We start from the raw sequence: 26,670 nt of genomic DNA on the forward strand, positions 1-26,670 counted from the left end.
GTGTCCTTATCCCTCCTGAGAACTAGAGCAGATTGGCAAGAGTGTGGCATGATGCAAAGGGAGTGTGGCTGGGAAGGACTTCTGAAATCTACTCTCTCAAGCTTGGGAAGGAGAGTGAAACAAAAAACTCACTATTTCTAAAATAACAACCAAGAATCCAGGCTGAGCTGATGAGCCAAAGCCAACACACAAATGAGCTTTAATGATTTATTTTAAGCCTGCAAGTGACATAATTACACTAGCATATTTATTTACATCGTGAGAGGAATGCAGGAATCCCACCTCTATATTTAGCTCACTGTTCAATTTCAGCAGGTCATTGGGGACTGTACATAAAATAGCTTCAGAATGTGAGTATATATTCTCACAGCTCTTATTTCCAACTTTTAACACTTCACCTTTAACTGCTTCAGGGTCAATGTCATTTCCCTGGAAGGAAAAAAAAGAGGTTGTTAGCACTTCATAGTTTTGCAGGAATACTAACAATTGTGAAGGGATATAAATATACTGTAAATATAGGCCATTTTGTTTGCCAAGGCACATGATACTCAGTTTATGATATTCATTTTCATGGGAATTTGGATGGCTGAAAGAAAGCATGACCACTTCAGGCATGGAGTAGTCAGAAGTCACGGCACATAGTTTTCCATGGAACTGGATTTCAAAGAAAAGGAGAGAGGGATTTGGTTCACATGCTTACATTAAATGAACTCTTACCCAGGGGGTCTTGATGGTTGGCAAAATGGAAGCAATTTAGAGTTAGTTGTTGTGCCACCTAACACTGCCTAATGTAGTGCAACTTAGCTCTGGCTCCACTTTTAGAACCACAATGGCAGCTTTATAAAATGCTGATGCCTGGGTCCCATCTCCCGAAACTCTCATTTAATTCATTCATTCATGTTAATATATTCCTTCTGTGTTTGAATAGGAAAGTTTCTTTTCATCCTTCTCGAACTGTTAAATCCTATACATAAATAAATTTATTTTTAAGAAAATTCCTGTAAGATGCCATGTGACCCTTATTATGATTTGAGTACATGGTTACCTATTTTGAACAATTGCGTGGTTACCTATTTTGAACAATTGCATGGTTACATGAGGATTTAAAAAATTGTACAATTTGACATATCTAGTTAACTGAAATTATCATTAGGCATTTACAAAATATTGATGCTTTGTTGAAGAAACCAATCATTAGCATGGGAAAGAAATAAAAATAGAGGAAAAATTTCTCATATCAATAAATAATGAATATGGCTACTTATTAAAACACCATTACTTAGAGGAAAGATATATCAAAACATATTACTTTTCATCTAGACAAAGAGCAGCCGGTAAACTGCAGCACTGATACTCTGTTTTATATTATCTTTAACACTTAGCAAACTGCTTTTACATACATCGTCTCATATGGATCTTAATAGATTGGTAGGTCAGACATTATTCTGGGAGAAGAAGTTGGAAGAAAGTCCTTTTTTCTAACATGAATCTGGGGTTTAAGAAAAAACAGATATAGAAAAACTATCCTTATAACATGTATGTGCACTCCGGTGAACTAGGTCAGCCACATGGGGCAATTCAACATAGAAGCACATAAATCTAATAGGTCACTTTGGGGCTTCAAGTACAACTTGCTGGTTAGGTCTGAGGAAGGCTAAGGCACTCACAGATTGGAGGGAATTTGATGAATGACAAAGAAAAAGATTAAAGAGCTGGAGGACTTAATTTATGAGGGAATGACTAAAATGTGTCTTGCTCGCTTAGATACTAACGAAAGCTGGGGAAAGGGATGAACATACTGCATTTACATTTCCAATACTCCTTTTAGGCTCAGGATCTCTTTGGATGTTGCATAAAGGCTTCTCTAAAACAAAAACAGATCACACAGCTACACAACTGAACCCCTTTTCATTTGTGCCTACTAAGGAACACATGAAAAGCAGTGACATACATAAGAAATTACTATTAGCTTTGTATGTTCAGTAATTATCTTACAAGTCTTCAACCCAAAATATCACAAAAGTGGTACTGGTAGCTGACCATGATGTAACAGAGGGACCTGAGTCAGGAAAAATAGAAATAGATTAAGGCTACCTTTTATCATTTAAAATAAACATAGCTTTATAGAGCTGTGGGGAAAAGGTATATATTTAGAACATTACGTCCTTTTTCATTATTTTTTAAAGATTTTATTTATTTATTCTTAGAGAGAGGGGAAGGGAGGGAGGAAGAGAGAAAGAGAAACATCAGTGTGTGGTTGCCTGTCATATGCCCCCAACTGGGGACCCTGTCCACAACCCAGGCATGTGCCCTGACTGGAAATCAAACTGGCAACCCTTTGGTTCCCAGGCTAGCACTCAGTCCACTAAACCAGAGCAGCCAGGGCTACTTTTTCATTATTTAATATTAAGTATTATTAAATATAAGAACATATTTACAAAATTAGGTGGGTTTTTAGTCATTGAAATGGCAATATATGAATTTGTAAAAAATAGAAACGTAGAAGAAACTTTCTGGTCTTGGATCCCCTATACACACATAGCAATTTAGAGGTATAACTACTTCATTTTATCCAGCAAAGACATCTTCTTAAGGTAGGTATTATTACTATTACTGCTTTGCACATTGAGAAATAAGGTTCAAGAAAGAACTTGGTCATGAAACAAATAAAATTCCATTTGATACAAAATCTTCTTACCATCTATTGTGTGTCAGACATATTCTTTTTACTAAAATTATAAAGATTAATAAGTTTTTCTTCTCACCGTAATGTTAAAATGAATAACTTTCTAAAGTGAAAACTATTCCCAATGTATAATATTAGGATGCTCCTTGTTCCCTTTTCTCTCCAACTCTGGCCAGGTGTAACACATATTTCTATCTGGGATTCAGGCCCAAGAACCCATGTCTGAGCTGATTATAGGACACAGCATAAGGGAGTGGAATTGGGTAGGATTTTAAAAATAGCATTATAATAGAAGGGGTCTTACAAGTTTTTGTATATCATGGTGGCCACAAAATTGAGTCTGGGAAAGTCAGCTAAGGCCTTAAGGTGCTGGTTGGTAGCAGGACTCAGCCAGACAACAGTCCAGGGAGTTTGGCAGCAGTTTGGCACTAGTGAGATGACGGTGGTGGTTGGGGGGTCAGATTTATGATTTATCCAGAGGACATGAGTTCCTCAGCTTAAGAAGCAGGCCAAGGAATCTTCACAGAAAGTTTTGAAACTGAGAGCACAAACTTAATAGGCATTTGGGGAAAAAATTCCCAGGTCATTTGACAAAAGCTTGGTGAACATAAATTAAACTGGTTTCTTCACAGGTGTTCTCTATGTGCCCTGAATTTTTTTTAACACAATGCATATTAATGTGTAAAATACAGGAAAATGCTAGTTTATGAGTACCATCAATAAGAACAGACCTTGATACTGAGCCAAATAACCTCCAAGAAAAGAGTTCTTCATCCCCATCCTGCCTGGAGATAGAACTGGCCTTAGAGTAGTTGTGGTTGGGATTGGGCCTACGGTTGCAGGTAAAATTGTCAGAGGGGTAGGAATAAATCTCTGGCTGGCTCTGGGAGGCAGACAGACTGGTTTAGATCAGAACTATGCTACCTTCTATATGTTCAATTTAATTTTTATTTTTTTATTTTTGGAGAGAGGGGAATGGAGGGAGAGAAAGAAGAAGAGAAATATCTATGTGAGATGCATTGACTGGTTACCTGTCGTACATGCCACAACTGGGGACTGAACCCTCAACCTAGGCATGTGCCCTGGCCTGGGATTGAACTGGCTACCTTTTGCTTTGCAGCACAATGCCCAACCAACTGAGCCACACTGATCAGAGCTACTCTCCCTTCTGATGCCCAGACACTTACATAGGCCTTCCTGACCTCCCAACATTTGTTCTTGTGCTTGCAATGTCATAGCCCAAGTCTCTGCTCCCTGCCTTAGCTGACCTAACTGCCTCCTGTTTCCTACTTTAGCAGACTTCACCAGACTGGACTTGTGAAGTATCTCTCTAAACATATATAAAAAGTGCTCCAGAAAAACATAAACCCACAGGTCAGTGCCCGGCAGTCATTGTTCTATCATTAAATACTGTACTTCTCTAGTTCCATAAAATATGCTCATACACAAAAAGTCATATAATAAGAATTGATTTTTAGATATTTGAAACAGTTTAGAGCTATTCCACTTAAAAAACTGTGTAGATATCTATGTACCACATAAAAGAAAAGCCCATTATAAGAGATATTTTGGGACTTCTGGCCAAAATGAAGGCCTAGATAGACACACTGTGCCTCCTTGCACAACCAAAATAAGGAAAAAACCAACAATTTAGCAACAAAATAACAACCATAACTGACAGAAAATTGAGCTGTATGGCAGTCCGACAACCAAGGAGTTAAAATAGACACATTCATCCAGACTGGTAGGAGGGGCACAGTCGGGAAGCTGGGCAGAGAGGAGTCACGGCAAAAAAGTGGTGGCACCAGGCACACAAGGCAGCAGCTGACAAAACCCAGGTACACAAGATGGCACCAGGCAGGCACTGGGTGCGCAGGAGGCAGCTGGCAGACCTCAGGCCCAGGTGGCAACCCAGTGACGTGGCAATTGTGGAGCAGGGCACAGCGCACAAGGCAGCTGGCTCATTGGGTGGTCCCACATTTGTGTGCAGATAAACCAGGCGAAACTGGGGAGTGAAACAGACCACACGATCCAGGGTCCCAGCATGGGGAAATGAAGCCTCAAAACACTGATAGAAAATACCTGTGTGGGTTGAGGTGCTGAGAGAGACTCCCAGCCTCACAGGAGAGTTTACTGGAGAGACTGATAGGGTTCTAGAACAAACACAAGCCCACCCACATGGGAATCAGCACCAGAAAGGCCTCATTTGCTTGGGGAAAGCAGGGGAAGGGAGTGAAATCCAACAGAGAGCAGAGAATGTGCCACTGTTCCCTCTTGGACCCCTTCCCCACATACAGCATCACAACCCAGCGACTGGGTTGCCCTGCCCTGGTGAACACCTAAGGCTCTGCCCCTCACTACATAACCACGTGACAAGACAAAAAAAAAAAAGGCCCAAAAGAAAGAACAGATCAAAGCTCCAGAACAAATACAACTAAGCAACAAAGAGATAGCCAGCCTATCAGATGCACAGTTCAAAGCACTGGTGATTAGAATGCTCACAGAATTGGTTGAATTTGGTCACAAATTAGATGAAAAAATGAATACTACGCTAAGTGAAATGAAGGAAAATGCACAGGGAACCAATAGTGATGGGAAGGAAACTGGGACTCAAATCAATGGAGTGGACAAGAAGGAAGAAAGAAACAACCAAACAGAAAAGAATGAAGAAACAAGAATTCAAAAAATGAGGAGAGGATTAGGAACTTCCAGGACATCTTTAAACGTTCTAACATTCAAATTATAGGGGTACCAGAAGGGGAAGAGGAACAGAAACAAGTGGAAAACTTATCTGAACAAATAACAAAGGAGAACATCCCTAATCTGGCAAAGGAAATAGACTTTCAGAAAATCCAGGAAGCTCAGAGAGTCCCAAAGAAGTTGGACCCAAGAAGGAACACACCAAGGCACATCATAATTATATTAGCCAAGATTAAAATGAAGGAGAAAATCCTAGAAGCAGCAAGAGAAAAGGAGACAGTTACCTACAAAGGAGTGCCCATAAGACCATCAGCGGATTTCTCAAAAGAAATCTTGCAGGCAAGAAGAGGCTGGAAAGAAGCATTCCAAGTCATGAGAGGCAAGGACCTACATCCAAGATTGCTCTATCCAGCAAAGCTTTCATTTAGAATGGAAGGGCAGATAAAGTGCTTCTCAGATAAAGTCAAGTTCAAGGAGTTCATCATCACCAAGCCCTTATTATATGAAATGTTAAAGGGACTTACCTAAGAAAAAGAAGATAAACATGTATAGTAAAATAACAGGCAACTTGCAATTATTAACAACCACACCTAAAACAAAAACAAACTGAGCAAATAACTAGAACAGGAACAGAACCACAGAAAGGAGATCACATGGAGGGTTAGCAATAGGGGAGTTGGAGGAGAGAGGGGGAAAAGTACAGAGAATAAGTAGCATAGAATGTAGGTAGAAAACAGACAGGGGGAAGGCAAGAATAATATGGGAAATGTAGAAGCTAAAGAACTTATGACACATGGACATGAACTAAAGAGGGGGGGATGTGGGTGGGAGAGGGTGTGCAGTGTGGAGGGGAATGAAGGGGGGAAATGGGACAACTGTAATAGCATAATCAATAAAATATATTTTGCCCTGGCTGGTGTAGCTCAGTGGATTGAGCACGGGCCTGTGAAGCAAAGGGTTGCTGGTTTGATTCCCAGTCAGGGCATATGCCTGGGTTTTAGGCCAGGTCCCCAGTATGGGACACATGAGAGGCAACCACACATTGATGTTTCTCTCCCACTCTTTCTCCTTCCCCTCTCTCTAAAAATAAATAAATAAAATATTAAAAAAATTTAAAATAAAATATACTTAAAAAATAAAAGGTATTTTGTTATATGTGAAAGTTAAAATGAAAAGCATTGTTATTTAGTGGAAGACCAAATTTGGAATCAAGACACTTGAGTATGAGCCCTAGTCCTGCTGCTGGACATCCTTCCCCCAACCTAGGTGACCCAAGACAAATCACCTAATCTTTTTAAACCTCTGTTTACTTATCTGTAAATTGGGATAATGATTACTGATTTCCCAAACCTCGCAGGTCCACATGAATCTCAGATGAAATAATGTATGTCAAAGTACTGTGTTTACTAAAGTGCCACACGAAGGTAAGCATGCCTTTGACAAACACTGTGCCCTAAATGTCTACTCCCAAAGAGATGTCTACTTGTAAGAACCACTGTCCACCACTGCTGTTAGCTGACTGAGCCTGGCTCATAAGTCTTTGAACATCAGTGGGCTTTCTCATCTGTTCTGAGGAGTGACTGACCCTTGGTCTCTATTACATTCTCTGGCTCCAAACTTGGCTGACCCTCTTCTCCAACATGTAGTCACCAGACTGATTACTGCCTGAGGCAATTCTCACAACTAGGGTGGGAAAATATCATAATCTCTTTTCAGCCAAAGAATTCTTATATGCATGGCTGCTTGTGGAGCATGAACTCTTCCTGGGAATAAAATGGAGTAAATCTCACTCTCAACACATGATTCTCCCCACAGTGCTTTCACTGACTCTACATTCATGTTTTGAATGGTATTTGGACAACGCACAACATGAAATAAAACAGTATCACTTCTTTTGATCAAAAAGTGTCTGCTGCTTGTCCAGAAGAGGGCTTTTCTAATGCTTTGCTTTCTTAGATTCTGTCTTAAGAGAGGTGGAGGTTTTAATGTGATCAACTTCAGAAACTGGTAAAAGGTTAAAGTGCTGTCATATAAATATTCTCTTATACCTTAGATTTCATCTTATACTTAAGGAAAATGAAGTATGGGAAATGACTGAATCATGATACCAAAACAGACCCCTAAACTTGCTCCCTTTCCCCCAGATTGCCACTCTGTGACTGACAGGTGTTATACACTTGTCAGAGAAAGGGGTCAGTCTATACATAAGCAAGAAAAGAAAGTGTTTTATGCTTGTTTCCAGAGATCCTTTGGGGCATGTTGGGAACAGCACTGAAAGGCTGAAATAATGTCAAATCATGTTTTTTCTTGGTCAAACAATGTTGTAGGATATTGAAAAATGGTATTTAATTTATAGAAAAAGAAGTTTTCTTCATATAAGACTGTGCTTGGAAGGATAGATTAAGAACTATTTATCTCTAATACTTCCACCAGACACACAGGGATAGAAAAATGAGTTTATCTGGACATAAAAATATTTGCAAATAAACTTTTGTTTTCACCAAGAAAAAACCAAATGGAATCTTTCAAATGGGAAACACAGTAATTGTTGAAAGCAAAAGGTCACACTAGATTAGTTTTATTGAAAGAAAAGTAGAGATAAAATCTTTTTCTCCCTCTATAAAACTAATTAAAAAGCAGATGAGAGAATTTTGCTGCAGTAAACATGTTGTTCATTGAATCAGGTTTCCATTTAATTTCATGCTGGGTTTGCTTAATTATTGTACAAAACACAATTGCAAGATTAGTAACTTGTATAAGTGTGAACATGTGTATGGGTTTGGCTGGAGATAAAATCTTGTTGAAAAAGAAGAAAAATGTCAGTAGAAATGTGTTATTACTTGGATGAACATGATCTACGATAATTCATATTACATCTAAACAAGAATGATCCTCTTCTATTACTTTGTATTTGTTCATATTTGCATTCAGACTATCTTTTAGGTAAAAAATTCTAATTGTCTAGAAATAACATGTTTAAGTATAAATATTTTGGTATTTCTAGTTAAAGGCTATAAATAATCATAGTCTTGATAAATTTTGCCTGTTTTATTACTATTTGAAGTAAAAAAAATGACTGAAGCAACATAAGAGAACTGTATTCTAGTCACTATTTCATCACTTGTCAAACCACTTAACCCCTCTGGGCTTTAGTATTCTTTGTTTGCAACAGGCTGGGTTAGAAAAGATGATCTGTTGTTCTCCAATTAAATTATAGTTAGAGGCTAATATATTCCTAACAGAGAAGAAATCCAGCTCCAATTATAAATCAGCTTAGAGATGACTACTCAGACATAAAATTCCAAGTATTTCAAGGAAGTACTGAACAGCAGTTGATGCATTTACTTTCGTGGCTCTTACCTTTTATCTTATAATGAGCTCATTTAGGTATCCAGGAAAATACATATATAACATCAGCAGGATAATGCATCACAGGCAGCCTTTTTAATGGATTTGTGTCCCACATTTGCTACTTTTTAATATATACACAAAGAAATAGTTGTTAAATGCTTCCTTAAAAAAGCAGTCTATGATTATACACTTACCTTTTAATCTTATGCCAAAAAAATATTTTTCAGAGCTTAGATATTTGCTGATGTAGTACAAGATAAAGACCAACCAAGTACAACAATTCTATTCACATTGCTATGTAGTCAATTAAGTGCTAGTTGATGTTTTAAGAGGGCATTCTAAGAATTTCTTACCTTAATTTCCAGTACATTTTCATTGCCTATTGAGACCATCACTGGCTTTTCAAAAGGCTTAAACACAGGATTATGTACATAAATGAGATCGAAGTATTTGGAATGGATCCCATCTAACAGGAAAAAGGCTTTAGTTTTCAGGGGGAGTTGTAGATTCAGCTGCTGTAGTGAAGGAGTTGTACAGCAGATTATCTCTGAGTTAGAGCGATGTTGACATGCCTATAGTAAGACACAATCACCCACTGTAAACAGAATATGACTTGAGAACATCAACTGCAACTTTCACGTTTCACACAATCAATTAAAATATCTAATTTTTGAAAAAAATTGGCATCTAACTTTCTAATATTTAAGAACACATTTCTGGAAATATGATAGATGCAAAATTATCTAAACAATGCAATCTTCAGAGCTTCACTTCCTTAGAATAAGCTATGTTGATCTACCTGAAAATGGTTCACCCTCCACCACTTTTATTTTTCATGAGAAGACAGGACAGTCTCCTGGAAGGACTACTTTCTCATTTATGGAACATAAACTTTGTGCAATTAGAAGTCCTTATTTCAGGAACTACTATAAAGGACACATGGAAAAAACCAAGGAGGAGGGTGGAAGCAAGGGAGGGGGGTGGGTTTGGCTGGGGTGGGGGGGAGGAGTGGGGAGAAAATATGGACAACTGTAATTGAACCACAATAAAGTAATTTATGGAAAAAAAGAGAAGTCCTTATTTACATCTGAGCTTTAAATCAAGCTGTGAGAATCACAGCCAAACCTTTATTTGGAAACTCAGTTTCCTCATTTAGGAAGTAAAATTAAAATGTCATTACAGTGTGTGATACTATATGGTAAAATGCTTTGCCAACTGCCAAGCACCATACAGTCTGTATTATAATTTACTATGTTGTTAGGTAATTTTTCTAGTGTTCTAAGATTACCAATTACTGAATGCCAGGTTCTATACAAAATACTTTCAAGGTTTTTCTCTCGATAATCCTATGAGATAGGTGCTAGGATTACTCAAATTTTACAGACAAAGAAACTGAACTTTCAGAGCTAACATCATCAGACCAGTAAGGAACGTAAATCCAAAACTGACACTGCCTTAACTTTCATGCTATATGTACTGGTTCTTCCTCACTGTATAGTCTATGTTGGTAAATCTTTTCCTACGCTATTTTACAAAGACTTTGCTATTATTATGTCATGCCCCATCATCTCTCATTTCAAACACTCCTCTTTGGAATTTTTATTTATGGAAGTTTGGAAAATGTGGTTTCTTCTTGATTGTGCTTAGGCTAAACCAGCAGCACAAAGTGGCACACTTAAGGTAAAATGGTTGCATTTTTACCCTGAGGAAAAGACAAACATGCAACAACACCTCTTAGATTTACTTTACTTTGATGAGCAGAATTAAAGATAAAACAATTACTTACATCTGCAACAGAAAAAGGGCTCAGGATATACATAAGAAGCACAAATAAAATTGGGTATTTGAGCCTTGGCTACTGTGGCTCAGTGGATTGAGTGCTGGTCTGAAAACCAAAGGGTTGCTGGTTTGATTCCCAGTCTAGGGTATATGCTCGGGTTGTAGGCCAGGTCCCCTTTGGGGGGTGTGTCTGAGGTAACCACATACTGATGTTTCTCTTCCTCTCTTTATCCCTCCCTTCTGCTCTCTAAATATAAATAAATAAAATCTTTTTTTTTAAATATAAATAAAATCTTTTAAAAAATGGGGTATTTTACATTTTCTTCTAAGAATAATGAAAGAAATTATCCTACATTTAAAGTATATGCTGTAAGCAGATAGAGAAAAGAGATAGATATATAAATACAACATACATAAATTATTTAATATTATATCAAATTTATATTTTATGATTCTGAAAGCAATCTATTCCTATCATCCTGAAAAATGGAAATGAACAATTTTACTGCTATCACAATAATTCTCTATATAATAACAAGAATTCTGGAAACTACAACAAGCTGCTGGCTTTTGAGATATAATGTACATTAACAGATTAATACACATTTTGTTGAGGTGATTAGTATTTTAATTTTAATTTCTTTTTCTTTTTTATTGAATTTATTGGGGTGACATTGGTTAATAAAATTATATAGGTTTCAGGCATATAATTCTATAATACAACATCTGTATGCTGTAGTGTGTGATCACCATGTCAAGTCGCGTAGTATTTTTATTTTTAAAGATTAGAGTTTATTGGACTTAAAGTTATTGTAGCTGGATCAATATACTTAAATCAGACCTGACCAGGAGATTTTATTAGTTAAATAAGGAATGGGCTCAATTAATCATGGTCAGCTTCAAATGCTACAAGCAGCAGGAAACATGGAAGGAATATGTCTCTTTATGAAGTAGTTTTTACAAACAACAAACAGATTCACTGAACTTTATATTCTTGTCTAATTCTAATGCATAGTTCTATTGCACTAGTATTACATTTGTGGCTGAAATAACAGAAGTTTATATTTCCAGATTATGTAAATACATAGAATTTTTATCTTCTACTATTGTTTGAATCTTCCTTGGGATATGCTACTCTTATGTCACACAGGTTTTAAATAAATACTTGGTTATAAATAAATGAAGAAAGCTAAGAGGAGTTCTATCTGTTGTTAAATGCTTATGGGAGAAAAGGAAAAAAATTAGCCATATTTTAATAAGAGGCTTGATGTAAATTAGGTAAGCTAATGACTACTCAGATTTCTACTTTAAAAAGTTATATGACAACACCAAAGAAGGATACTGTTGTTCTCATTTGTATAATAATGGTGTACTTGGTTGTGGAGAATTGGTGTCCTTTAAATTAATAGCAGTGGTATTCTAACTTTGTTTGTGGCTGTGTGTGAGGATTGGTTTCAAAGAATTCTGCTTCATATGGTGACTCCCTGGAGTACAATCTCTCAGGAATATGATAAGAATCTAATAATACTCCTTAGAGGTGAGGCAATGTGACTGATTGAGAAGGTCAAGGAAATTTCATTTGGGGTGACCTTACTGTTTGGTCTCTTGGCTTGACATTTTTAGCCTGAAATTGGTTTTTGTAATTAAAGAATGCTGTGGCCTTAAGTCTTCAAGAAATATTAGGGGGGTAATCTAAAAGAAAGTGCTATAATTCAATCTATCACCTGCCCAATCAAGACCCTTCTTGAAAGGGAGCTCAAGAACTTTCATTTTAAGTGAGTGCACTAGCCCTACGAGATTATGGCATTTTATATCAGAGATAAACAACAAAAATATGAAATCTCTGTAAATAACTCCAACCTTCCTAAGATCTAAAGTAAAATTACCATTATTTAATGTGAACTACATAAATTGTTAGAGCACAAAATAGGTCAGTTTTTTTAAGGAGGCATGCAGTTAAATTTGACCTTAAAAATAAAAGGAAAGGTGGAGAAATACCAAAGAACATACATACACTAGTATATAAATATTCTAATGCTCTTTCTCATTACTTGATAATGTTCTAACAAAGGGACAAGAAGAATGGTAAGAAGTGAATGTAAAAAAACACTGTGTGCCTGCCACTTAGACATGGATGATGCTATGATACTGGAGACTTTACCCATGGCTTTTAACAGAGCAAAGGGGTTGATGTTCTATGGTGCATTGAAATAGGGATATTACAGGAATGCTATCAACTGAAAGTTTTTGTCACATCCCTCCAAGTTCATTTGTTGAAACCCTAATCCCCAGTGCAACAGCATTTGAAGAGCTTTGGGGAGGTAATTAAGTCATGAGGGTGTTGTTCTCATTAGGGCCCTTATAAGAAAAGATATAGAGAGTGTCCTTCCTCTTTCTCTCTACCCCTCATGTGAGGTTATGATGAGAAAATGGCCTTCTGCAAATGAGGAAGAGTGTCCTCACCAGACACCCAGATCTGCTGGCTCATCAATCTTAAACTTTCCAGCCTCCAGAACTATGAAATAAATGTTTGCTGTTGAAACCACCCACTCAATGGTATTTTTGTTTGAGCACCTTGAACTCACTGAGACAGGAAATGATGGGGTTTATATTTGTACTGACTGTCTTTACAAACACTGCCTCGAGTTGTTAATCGTCATTTGTGTCTAAACATTATGTGCACATGTATTATTTTTACAATGTTAGCCCAAGACTAGGTAATTTTAGTTGTTGAATAAAAGTACTACTTGACCTACATTGCAAGGGAGGTAGCTAGCAAACATTAAAGGCAAAATGAAATGTCCTATGAACCATGAAACCCAGTGGTAGAGGCAGGGACACAGAACTTTAATCACAGGTATCACTTGAAGGACTTACCACTGTAAAGTTCCTTCCTGCTTCATGCACATTTATTATCATCCTTAGGACACTAACTGAATTCAGGTTTTTTCCAACGCCTGTTATTGTGCTCCCACCACTGGCAAAATAGAATAGAAAAATAGCAATATTGAGAGGTTCTTTCCCTACTAAATATTTTAAGAAAGAAATTCAATTAAATCACATCCAGTGATTGCGAGTTGCAGTCACAGCCAAAATCAAATGAAACTTCAGTGGTAACGGTTCTTTGGAAACAAATTTAACTTGAAAGTATGTTAAAAATTTACATTTCATAAAATGAAGAAATGCATTTGTTTGTTTATTCACCAACTATGCAAGAGAATTTTATTCCTCTGAAAAAAAATACAAGAAGAATGAACTTAACTATTGTTGCTAGAATGATAGAATTAATGGAACAAGGCAGACTGAACTGGGTCCACTGAGAAATTGATTCAAAGGGATGCTAGTATAGGAAAAAGCTGAGTGTAAATCAGGCAGGGGAAAATACACTTAAGAATGGGGGGAACAGGGTGATCTCACTTGGGGGCATTAAGGTTATGATAGAATCGACATGGATATCATGTAAGTGCATAAGTACTATGATGCCACATTAAGCCGTTTTTACTGAAATCCATTCAAAATCTAATAGACTAGGATAAAATGTTTCTTGGCATGAATTAGCATTAATAAAGTCAAACTGCTTTCCGAACAAGAATATAGTTTTTACTTCTAAGTTAGAAAGGCAGCTTTTAAAAGAAATGAAACTGCATCAAAGCTAAAGATAAAAACATAGTTTTTATCTTCTCTTGACTACTCAACAGTCAAATCGTCCTTATGTTCCTTATTTTCTTATACCTACCAGAAATTTTTACTTACCTAATAAAAGATTTGGTTGGATGAATTTCATAGACAATAGGGTCTTCCTGGTAACTGAAGCTGTCCATCTCTCGGTTGGCTAAGTCAATTTTCAACTTAATAGAAAACTCAGTTGGAGTGGTTTGGGCTGGGGTATAACATTCAAGAATACTATCTGAAACACTGTACCAAAGGAAAAAAACAAATAATGAGCAAATTGGACCTTCATTATTAAAGGTACACAGACTCATATTCTAAAATTATATACATAAATAAAAAAGTTATCACTCAATGGATCCTAAATAGGAATTTCTTGATGTGATCTAGAAAAATGCTCTTTCTAATATAGGCTGTTTACATATGACTAGATCCCAAATTTAGTCTTGTTTGAATGAGCTATCCTTGACTTCAAACATTTAGGATTTTACACAATTATTAAGGTATCCTTTTGGTATTTGATTCTCCCCCAAGTTTGTCACCTCCCCAAAGTGATTTAGTCTAACTGTAAATCCTTGATGAAAATGTTATTTTGGACTTCCGCCAAGATGGAGGCGTAGTGGAAACACTTTACCTTCTCGCACAACCAAGTTTAAAAACAAAAAAGTTTTAGCAACAAAAACACAGCCAAACCACAGAAAATTGAACTATATGGAAGTCTGACTGTTGTCAGACTGACAAACCCTTCAGCCAAACTGGTAAGAGGGGCAGAGCCAACAGCAGAGCAGGGTCAGACAGGAAAGACCCACCAGACCCACCGAAGCTCGAGACCCAGGTGCGCCAGCAGCCACGGGCAGATCCCAGGTGTGGAGTAGCAGGCAGACCCACTGAGGGCTGACCGAGGTCACACATTGGCGTGCAGATAAACCGTAAACCAGTGAAGGAAGAGCAGTGAGACGGACCACACAGGCCCCAGTAGCAGGAAGTGGCAGAGGGGACTGCTATTGTTCCTCTCTGACCCCGCCCTCACATACACCATCAAAACCCAGTGACCTGAGTGGCCCCACCCTGGTGAACACTTAAGGCTTGCTCCTCATACTTAACAGGCGCAAACAGACCAAGAACAGACCAAAAATGGCTCAAGAAGATCTCAAAACCCCAGAGCCCATAACTCTAAGTGATGAAGAAATAGCAAAACTTTCAGATGCACAGTTCAAAACACTGGTGATCAGGATGCTCAAAGAACTGGTTGATTTTAGTCACAAATTAGAGGAACAAATGAAGGCTAAACTAATTGAAATGAAGGGAAATGCACAAGAAACCAATAGTAACGGAAAGGAAACTGGGACTCAAATCAATGGAGTGGACCAGAAGGAAGAAAAAAATGACTGAACAGGATAATATGAAGAAACAAGAATTCAAAAAAATGAGGAGAGGCTTAGGAACCTCAAGGACATCTTTAAACGTTCCAACATCCAAATTATAGGGGTACCAGAAGGGGAAGAGGAACAGAAACAAGTGGAAAACTTATTTGAACAAATAATAAAGGAGAATTTCCCCAATCTGGCAAAGGCAATAGACTTCCAGGAAATCCAGGAAGCTCAGAGTGTCCCAAAGAAGTTGGACCCAAGAAGGAACACACCAAGGCACATCATAATTACATTAGTCAAGATTCAAATGAAGGAGAGAATCCTAGAAGCAGCAAGAGATAAGGGGACAGTCACCTACAAAGGAGTTCCCATCAGACTGTCAGCTGATTTCTCAAGACCTTACAGGCAAGAAGGGGCTGGAAAGAAGTATTCCAACTCATGAAATCCAAAGACCTACATCCAAGGTTGATCTACCCAGCAAAGCTTGCATTTAGAATGGAAGGACAGATAAAGTGCTTCTCAGATAAGATCAAATTCAAGGAGTTCATCATCACCAAGCCCTTATTATATGAAATGTTAAAGGGACTTATCTAAGAAAAAGACAAAAAAGATGAACAGTGAAAGGACAGCAAACTCACAGTTATTAAGAACCACACCTAAAACAAAAGCAAACTAAGAGGACAGCTAGATCAGGAGCAGAAACATAGAAATGAAGATCACATGGAGGGGTTAGAAACAAGGGAGTGGGAGAAGGAGAAGGGGGGAGAATGTACAGAGAATAAGTAGCATAGACGGTAGGTAGAAAATAGATGGGGGGGCAAGAATAGTAGGGGCCATACAGAATCTAAAGAACTTGAGACACATGGTCATAAACTAAAGGGGGGGAATGGTGGGAGATGGAGTATGCAGGGTGGAGGGGAATGAAGGGGGGAATAGAATAACTGTAATGGCATAATCAATAAAATATATTTAAAAAAAGAAAATGTTTATTTTAATTTATTGTCAATCATTAGAACCTCACAGCTCATAGCACAGCTAGGATACCAAGATTAGGAGAGAAGGTGAATGGAAAGAAAAAATTTAACAGTCGAATTAATAAACAATAAGGGAAGGGTACAAAAATGAGCAAAAGGGAGGAGATGGGTTTGGGAAGGAAGAAGTTTTATCAGCAGGACAGGAAAGGATAAATATCTTCATTTTTTTCTCACAAAAAAGAATAATATTTTCTTGATTTGTTAAATGTACACATTAATATTACATGACTGATGCAACTAAAAATAAATTTACAGCACCTTTTTAAAGCACAGGTTTTTCCACCAATTGAAATGTGTCTTGAGTTCCCAGTATTTAGGTACTTTCCAGTTAAAGTAAGTAAAGTGCCACCAGTCTTAGGACCATAACTTGGAGAAATACTTGTTATTATAGGATCCTGATGAGAGGTAAAAACAAAAAAGCAAAGTATCTTGTTAATTTTATAACTCTAAGTAGATTAAACAACAATTAAATATCCTACTTCATAAATATCCAGTAAATAATGTTTAGACTTACCACATAAGAAAATGTACTATATCGTGCTGTCCCTCGATCACTGGAAATAATTATGGAAATATTGAAATGCTCATTCACTGCAGGAGCAACTGTGCATTTTAACCTAAAAAAAATACAAAGTTAAATGTATTGCAAGTCCAAAGGAGGCATTTTCTGGTTTGGCTGACTACTCAAGTTAGAAAGCAGAGTTTTGTGTAAAGCATTATGGTTGAAAGGTGTATAATTCTATTTCTATGCTATTATGCTCACTTTATATTGATTGTATTATATTATTTATACAGACAAAACAGGAAATGTTAAACCTCATCAATTTAGACTTCATTGATATGAAAAGTGAAAAGTTTTCACCAAGTGAAAAGTTCATAATACTCTAAGTCTAATCCTATAAAACTGTAGGTATAATATTTGGCATACTTAACAAACAGTATTTCAACAGCATATAAAACAATGGCTAATTATAAATAAACCAAATATCTTCACTAAATAAAGTATGTCAACAGGTACAGTTCTGTGATTACATTTGTTATGTGTTTATTTAAATTATTTAAAAATAATAAAATTGTGATAGGTTTTCCATAGGATTATTTTAAAATAATCTTTTAGTCCTGAAAAAGTATAAATATAATTTATTTTATTAAATATCTTTTTAAAGAAGATAATGAATTGTTTCACTTTTATAGGCTCTAATTTATAATGGAATGACTAAGAAAGGAATTCTATTAGGTATAAAATAAGCATTTGATAGACTAGGTTCAACCATAAAACTTTAAACATTTGTGTGTTGTTACTATATGGTATTTAAAGGTTTTTGGATTCTCATTCATTACAGGATCCAAATAGAAGGTATGTATAGAATGTAGCAGAACAAGCACAGGTATTGGATCAGGAAAACTGAGCTTGAAGGCCTGTTCAATGTTTACTGTCTGGATTACTTCTGCTAAACTACACTCCATCTCTCTGAATTTCAGGAACCTCCTTGGAAAATAGAAATGGTACTGCTATTTCCCAGGATATGGGAATGGTTAAATGAGGTACACTCCTTACATTACAATGTCAATAAATATCAGCTGAATCTAAATTTAAACTCATCAAAAAATGAGTCTCAACAATGTGATTCAGCTACTGTACATTTCTGAGGTATAGAAAGTGAATTTAAAAGGAAGAGTACATATCGAGTTATTTACTGATTTTTATAGAAAGAGCTACTGGGTACTCTATTTGAAGACATTAAAAACAGAGTTACTCCAACCATTGCTTTAAAATCTACCCAACATCTGAAAAGTTGTTAGAAAAGTGACTCAAAACTAGCAGATGCTGGATTTTTTCTCTCCTTTTCACCCAGGTAATGTCACCTTTCTCCCTCCTTAACCAGGACAGTCAATAAGATTAACAAAATAAGACAAAGCTAATCCACAAGGAATGAGATAGGCCAAGACTCTTTAAGGATAAACTTTTAGTGCAATTTTCATAAACATTCATTCAAAAACAAAACCTGTTTTCCAGCCACACCCCAGCAAAGCATTTTAAGATCCTTACATATTTGTTGTACTCTCACTTAAGGTCAAGGTGCAGCTCTCATTTCCAAGAAGAATTCTGGTTTTCTTTAAATCGAATTTACTATTCCTCCTGAATCCGAAGTCCCAGCCACATATGGTCAATGTTGTCCCTCCTTCCAGAGGGGCACTAGTTGGGAAAACCTATGAGGACAATACAGAACTTTAAAAACCCAATATATGATCTTTCATACTTGTGGAAAACAAAATATGTATGCTAAAATAGTCTGAAATTATTTCACTGTCCCACTACCTAAAAATTTAATTTTCACTGAAGAAATAATGGTCACAAATTTCAGAGTATCTGGAACAAACATTAAAACTATCTGACATGCTGATGAAACAAATTGTTTTCAGGAGATCCAGAGATGAGACAGAGAACAGATTCAGCCGGGGTGAGAATGAAGGGCCTCCCTGGCTACTCTGAAATGAATTTATCTTCTAGGAAACTTCTGGGCTAGAGAAGACATGCTTTGGACCCAGACTCTTATGCTTGTAAGTACGCATGAAGGATTGTAATTCCTTCATGAGCCTCTAAATGAAACTCTGCTCAAACTAATTTATCGGCCTTAGAAGCCAACCTCCAACATACACCTTGCTGGGTGTGGTACACTCCTGTTGCTGTGATATTCCCAACCCAGAGAAGAAAGCACGAAAGAAGCACAAATACTTCTTTTCTTTTTATATCCAGTGTTTTCAGTTGCATTCAGCAGCTTTCATAATATCAAACACATACATAGATAGTATTCAATATATATCTGCCATTTATTTATAAATCATCTATCCATGTACCAGGCAACAACATTTGAATTAAGTTAATTATGCTCTTTTATTTGTTCCTTCAAATTTATTATTTATTTGTGATTTTTCTCTAAATATGGTCATTATTTGATACATAGCAGTTGGTTACTGACACATTCAGCCTTTAAAAATGATGTAATATTTAATACGTTCAATATATTATTTGTGAATAAGGCCAAGATGGAGGTGTAGGTGGAACCACCTTGCCTCTGTGCACAACCAAATCTAAGAACAACTATTTTTAACAATAATAAACACAACCAAGCCACACAGAAAATCGACAATACAGAGTCCAAAGACAACTAAATGCTCAGCTAAACCGGTAAGAGGAGCGAAGCCAGCAGCGGAGCAGGTTGGCAAGAAAAAATCCCCAAACGGGTGGTGCGCGAGCTGCTGAAGGCGCTGATCGTGGGCTAGCTACGGGAACACACAGGGAAGAGGCGCGGCGGGCTGTCTGCGGTTGATCAAGCATCTGCGTGGGGATAAACCAGTGAGGAGGGAAGCATGCGCGGGGCAGCAGGCTCGCACAATTCCGATCGGATAAACAGGCCTGGGGCGAGTGGTGTGACTGGACGGATTGGGCTGGCGGAGAGGACCGCCATTGCTCCCTCTCTGACCACGCCCCCACACGCAGCGTCACAAACCAGCGACCTGGGTCGCCCGGTCCTGGTAAACAATTAAGGCTTCGCTCCGCTTACTTAACAGCGCGAATAGACCAAAAATGGCTCTAGAACAACTCAGAGCCCCAGAACTGATTGATCTAAGTGATGAGGAAATAGCCAGTCTTTTAGATGCACAGTTCAAAACACTGGTTATCAGGATCCTTACAGAACTGGTTGATTTTAGTCACAAATTAGAGAAACATATGGAAGCTAAACTAATTGAAATGAATGGTAATACAAAGGAAACCAATAGTAATGGAAAGGAGATTGGGACTCAAATCAATGGAGTGGACCAGAAGGAAGAAAAAAAATGATCAAACAGAAAAGAATGAAGAAACAAGAATTCAAAAAAATGAGGAGAAGCTTAGGAACTTCCAGGACATCTTTAAACGTTCCAACATTCGAATAATAGGGGTATCAGAAGGGGAAGAGTCATGAGTGGAAACCTTATTTGAACAAATAATAAAAGAGAACTTCCCCATTCTGGCAGAGGAAATAGACTTCCAGGAAATCCAGGAAGCTCAGAGAGTCCCAAAGAAGTTGGATCCAAGAAGAAACACACCAAGGCACATCATCATTATATTAGCCAAGATTAAAATGAAGGAGAGAATCCTAGAAGCAGCAAGAGCTAAGGGGACAGTCACCTACAAAGGAGTCCCCATCAGACTGTCAGCTGATTTCTCAAAAGAGACCTTGCAGGCAAGAAGAGGCTCGAAAGAAGTATTCCAAGTCATGAAAACCAGAGACCTACAACCAAGATTGCTCTATCCAGCAAAGTTTTCATTTAGAATGGAAGGACAGATAAAGTGCTTCTCAGATAAGACCAAATTCAAGGAGTTCATCATCACCAAGCTTTTATTATATGAAATGTTAAAGGGACTTACCTAAGAAAAAGAAGATAAAAAAGATGAACAATGAAAGGACAGCAAACTCACAGTTAGTAACAACCACACCTAAAACAAAAGCAAACTAAGAGGACAGCTAGATCAGGAGTGGAACCATAGAAATGAAGATCACATGGAGGGTTAGCAACAGGGGAGTGGGAGGAGGAGAAGGGGGGAGAAGGTACAGAAAATAAGTAGCATAGACAGTAGATAGAAAATAGATAGGGGGGAGGGTAAGAATAGTAGGGGGAAATACAGAATCTAAAGAATTTGAGACATGTGTTCATGAACTAAAGGGGGAAATGGTGGGGGAGGGGTATGCAGGGTGGAGGGGAATGGAGGGGGGAATAGAACAAATGTAATGGCATAATCAATAAAAAAGTTAAAAATATTATTTGTATTAGAAAGAGATAAAAAACAGAACTGAAGATGGCCCCAAATGTGACTTCTATTGTAATGTTTCTAATGATCTCCCTTGGCATTATTTTATATCTCATTTCTTGGATTGTACCCCACCTGCCCACCCTGTGCAATGTTAAATAAATAACAGGTTCATTTCATTATTGCAAGTTTACTCTTGTTGTGTGAAAAGTAAAGTTTAAATTTATTAATAAAACGTTGGTAACTGTAATAAGATAGCACTGGGATCTTAGGAAGTCTGTAAGACAACAGTTCTTAGACTAAAACTATTAAAACAAAACAAATTTCCAAGTTAAAAATAAGCTTCTCCCTAGCAGCTTTGTGACAATTGAGAAAGGAAATGCTCTTTTTTTGGGGGGGGCACATTGTAAATTGTGCTGTAAAGTACAATGGTGGGAAAACAGCACCGCTGTAGAGCAACTCAAAAAGGCATTTGTTTAAGGCCAGTTAGTGAAAATCTAAAAGTGATTCTTATACAATGTAGAAGGGCTCTTAGCAAAATTCAAATTTGCTGATATTTCCATTCTTCCCAAGCAAATAATTGCAAATCAGTGCCTTAACTTTTCTTGTTTACCAAATCCCTTTAAAGTTTTAACCTAATGCTTTTACGGTAGCTGTTTTATCCATAAAATCCATTATACAAGTTATGCCTTTTGTGAAAACTTAACTTGTCCGTGTCTAGCTAAATGAGAACTGTTAGGAGAAAATTATCTGTTTATTATTTTGTTAGAAATCCAGTAGGAGAGAATAAGACACCTTAACCTCCTGGACTGTCTGAAGCTTGAGATATATAGCTTCTGTTCCCTCTCCTAATGAGGCTCCCCCAAGAAAACAGCTGCCTAAAGCTTAATCCCACAGCTGGATCCCCTGTCTCTAAGTAAAAACTGAAGTCTGTCACTCTACATACATCATGACTTTCTATATGAGGCAAAAGGATTGGGTGATGATTTGAGAAAAGACACCGAGAGGTATTCAACTGGTGCAATAGAAATGGGTATTATAAAAACTTGGCTAGACAATCAGGTTTTGAAAGACCAGCTCCTGCTTAGGTTTTCTCTCTAGACTGAAATGCTAGAGGTGGGCATCTGAGGATTTTCCCTAGCTTATGGGGTCATGTTCACGCTTCCAGGGGGAAAGGAAGGAAGCAGTATTGGACCACATACCCTTTGATAGAACCAACAATGGGCTGGCAAACTCTGAGTTAACCTGAAGGGCAGAGAGACTTTGTGGGAGGGAAATGAGTGTCCAGCATAAAGCCACAGAGGCTGGGTTTCCCACCTGTTTGGATGGTGAAGAAATAGCTACAAAAGGAGCTCTCGTCCTTTCACAGGTGAAAGTGATTTAAATGATCATGTTTTCAAAACCCATCAAGATAATACATGAGAAAGCCAGAAACAACAACAAAAAATCTTGGAAAATTAAAATTCATAATGTATCATAGTAATGTAAGCTATTAACAATAAAGGAAACCAGGTTAGGAGTATATAGGAAAACAACAGCAACAAACTTTGAAAGATTAAATTTGCCTCTTCAGTAGGAAAAAAGTCACAAATACACTGGTGACAGTGTACTGACTGTATGATCTGTCTCCCTATGAAATATCACTTCTTATCTGAGTATTTTTATTAGTTAATCAACTGCTTTATTGTCTCACTGGGACTGAATTCAATCCTACAAAATATGACAATTTTATCCTGATAAATTCAGAATACATGTGAAAGGGTTACCTTTTCTAAAGCATTTCTCATTGCTCTTTAAGTACAAGATCAGACAATATGAAACAAAATAATGAGCTAGCAATCCTGAAATATCTCATATATGGAACTGTAAAGAATTTCAGCTACTGAACATCATGTACCTTGAAAAGCAAGTTAACATACATTTATCAGAAAGTGGCATCCGATACATTAGCTGGGTTTTATGCCTACAGAGTTTAAGAGAGATAAGAAGAAGATGAATAATCTTATTTTTTTTTTTGCAGTAAGAATGCTGAATGTCACGCTGTAGTGCAGCATGAAATCTTCCTAACAACTATGAACCGAAAGGGATTTATGGACTCAGCTGCACCACTTTCCTTCCACCCACACAGCCCAAGCCTCGCTGACTCACGCATGACACAGAATTGCCAGTTAGAATATTGGAGTTAGGAAAGGTAAGAGAGGAAGAAGATTCAAACAGGAGAGTTTCTGGTTCTAGAAATTTCTAAAATATTTATTCTGTTTCTGCCATTTTAATGTACCTTCCATGACAAATAAAAAGGAGCACTTTGGTTAACATTAAATGTTTTATTTGTACAAGTTCTCAACCCGCTCTTTATTTGAAACAACAGCTTGGCTATTTTTAAAAAGAAATTGTGATTTAACTGTGTGTGCAGGTACACGTGTAAACACAAACACACACACACACACCATACTCCTCATATCCCTTTCATGAATAGCTGAGCTCAGCTTTCTAGTGTCTCAAATTTCCCAGACCGAGTGTTTACAAAAGTATAAAATTACATGTGGTTTTAAAAGTGTATTAAAGAACAACAAAAAGGGGTATATAGATTTAATTTCTTCTGTCTCCTAGTTTATTCCTTGGCTGATCAAGCTAAGTCTTAATAATTATGTCACATCCAACAGAAAATAATTTGGTTTAAAACCTAGTCATCCAGTGCAAATCTAGTCCCAAACCATAACTAAATGAAAACAGCCATGCACTTGGGGGCAGTTCCTGTTCTGACTTGTACACTTTGTTTACTTGGGCTTGAACCAGGCAACCAAGACCTTTAACTTGAATCTATCACAAGGGACCATTTACTAAAGTCCAACTGTTTAACATGCAGGCAGAGAAAACATACACTGGGTCCTCATCAGGGAAGTGTTTTCAAACAACATGTGTTTGGATCAAGTTATTTTAAAAAAAATGCCAGGAAGAGTTACAAAGTGCCAAATATATCTTATGTAAGTAAAGCAACAGAGAGAGACAGTGGCTACTATGTCATGGCTGAAGTGGATTGCTAGAAGCTATGTTCTCTAAAAGCAGAAGTGCTTTTGTCTTGAAACATATCTCCCCAATGTCTAGAAATATGCCTGCTCTGTAGCATGCACTCAAATATTTTTGGAATAAAATAAAATAAATCTATACTAGATTTTAGTACAGTCATCAACTACACCTTTATGGTTTTTCCAGTAACTTGGAGAGAAGGTGAACAGCCACCCATGGGTGTTGACCATCTACTTGCCCTCTGAAGTAATCTCTAGTCTCATCTATGATGAGACAAGGCCACCATCTCTGGAGTCACACAGGAAGAAACCTGTCCTGTTTGTCCCAGCATGGCTGTGATCTCCAGCTTGCTTCATTCAGTGTAGAGTTCTGGGTTAGACCATGAGCAGATCTTTGGGTATAGTATAGGCTCACATCGAGGCACATGGCAGATAAAGTAGGTGGTGAGGACTCAAGAGAATAGGGGAGTCAGGAGGGAAGAGGTCCCAGTGTGAGGAAATGGGGAGTTTATTCACACAGCATTGAGAGAGAGCCATTGTGTAAGGAGAAAATCTTGGTGAGTGTGAAGCAAGCACTTCAGATGCAGGATTCAGGGGACATGCCCAAATGCCACCCTAAAGAAAAAACGTGGAGGGAGATGGTGCTTTGGCTGATTTCTCATAGATAAATGAGTAAATTGAGTTTTGGATTTTTTTCATTGATGGGATTTATGTTTACCCCCTCAAAATATTGATAGCTGCCAGAGATTTCTACCTCATAGATTGTAGGATGACAGATATCTTGAGTCCATGCTCCACTGGGGCACTTCTCCAATCGCACACATTTGTCCTGGCACCAGCCACACTGTACAAAGGGAGGGGCAGAGAGGCACTGACTGCAGGACCGGAAGTGTTCACAGCCCAGGCCATTCAGCGGGATCTTGGTGATCTGTAAAGAAAAGTGATGGAAAGAGCTTCCAGGAAGTTTGTTTGTTAAATAAAAATTGAATACATCAAAGATACATGTAAATATAATTTTATAATCTACTATAGTTATCACATCTATGTGTGCAAATCATGTTATAATTATTAGGTGATAAAAGTAAAAAACAATCCAATTCCTTTCACCTCTCTACTGTAGGCATGTGTGTGATAGAAGTTACCATGAGTATCCAGCAAACATAAGCATTGTCATGCAATGCTGGAGGTTCTATTTAGTACAGATATTTCACTGTGTTCAAGACAACTTAAAAATAACAAGAGAGTACAATTTAAGCAGCTGGAAAACACACTTGAACCCCTGGGAAATCTAAGTAAGTTTGCATGTTATTCTGGCATCAAGATGCACCTTCTTCTCTCAGAGAAAAGGGGTGATTGGCTAGTGTCAGATTCCAATATGCATTTTTAGGATCAATCTGCCTGCACCAGAGTTCTTCCCTTAGGACTGTAATACTAATTCAGCATTTGTTTTTCTCATTGAGAAATACAGGACAAAAGGAAAGGTATGCATTATGAAAAGGACTTCTCTTAGGTCTTATTTTCCCTGAATAAAAATTTAACTTGATTTCAGAAGATCTCTGAAATACTCAAGAAAGAACTTGATAGAGGACAGGTGAATACAAGACAAAGAGAAGTGAAAAAGGAAACATGATACTGGCTACAAATACCCACTCAGGAAGAACTGTGTCCATGGCACATCCTTGGTGAGGGAACAGGGCTTACCTTCTTCCCAGTGACAACCAGTGTGTAGCCATTTTGGTTTAATGGGTGCTCCACAATTGCTTCTGGAGACACAGGTTGGGAATCCAGGCGAAAGTTCACATGAGGGGTTGATGATCCTGATCGAGAAACTACAACCTGAGAAATAAAACAGAAAACACCTTTGTTCCAACAAGCTCTGTTTAAACATAAGAGGAAAATGTGGATGATAATTTATAGACCTTTTGAGGTCAAAATAAGCTCTGAGCTACTTTGAAATGATGTGCCATCATTTTTATAAACCATTGTTCCACCATATACTATTATTTAGATTATAAACAAAGTATTGCTTCTCAGTCTGCTTTTATAATAAGGCCTGATGGGTTTTAACAATATGTTGGAAATGAGGTTTGATAACTGGTGTCATTCTTGTTTCCAGGTATTTAATTTGGGGTGCTACTTAGCTACATAATTTCCACTTGTGCTACTGTTATAACCCAGTAATAATGAGGTCCAGGGGTAAAACCAGGATGACTGTCTGAGATGAACACTCAGACTTTAGGAGAATTTACGACTGCTTAGA

The 26,670-nt window shown here is 37.5% G+C and overlaps 1 protein-coding gene across 6 annotated transcripts in view; it reads right to left on the reverse strand.

Annotated features, from left to right (window-relative positions):
- The window catches only part of MET (MET proto-oncogene, receptor tyrosine kinase), a 163,782-nt gene that overhangs the window by 26,053 nt on the left and 111,059 nt on the right, over positions 1-26,670 (reverse strand). For 5 of the 6 annotated variants that reach the window (XM_053662939.1, XM_053662938.1, XM_053662941.1 and 2 more), the window contains 9 exons: positions 26,112-26,246; positions 25,165-25,338; positions 18,640-18,800; positions 17,104-17,206; positions 16,848-16,984; positions 14,270-14,431; positions 13,394-13,493; positions 9,091-9,309; positions 256-429 (listed from right to left, as the gene is read on the reverse strand). In XM_053662939.1, the coding sequence (XP_053518914.1) occupies positions 256-429; positions 9,091-9,309; positions 13,394-13,493; positions 14,270-14,431; positions 16,848-16,984; positions 17,104-17,206; positions 18,640-18,800; positions 25,165-25,338; positions 26,112-26,246 (1,365 nt within the window). The remainder of the gene's footprint in view (positions 1-255; positions 430-9,090; positions 9,310-13,393; positions 13,494-14,269; positions 14,432-16,847; positions 16,985-17,103; positions 17,207-18,639; positions 18,801-25,164; positions 25,339-26,111; positions 26,247-26,670) is intronic. The other variant, XM_053662942.1, reaches the window with a different exon arrangement.

This window comes from Artibeus jamaicensis, unplaced genomic scaffold (assembly GCF_021234435.1).
Source record: "Artibeus jamaicensis isolate MK-2021 breed Jamaican fruit bat unplaced genomic scaffold, CSHL_Jam_final contig_311, whole genome shotgun sequence".
NCBI lineage: Eukaryota > Metazoa > Chordata > Mammalia > Chiroptera > Phyllostomidae > Artibeus > Artibeus jamaicensis.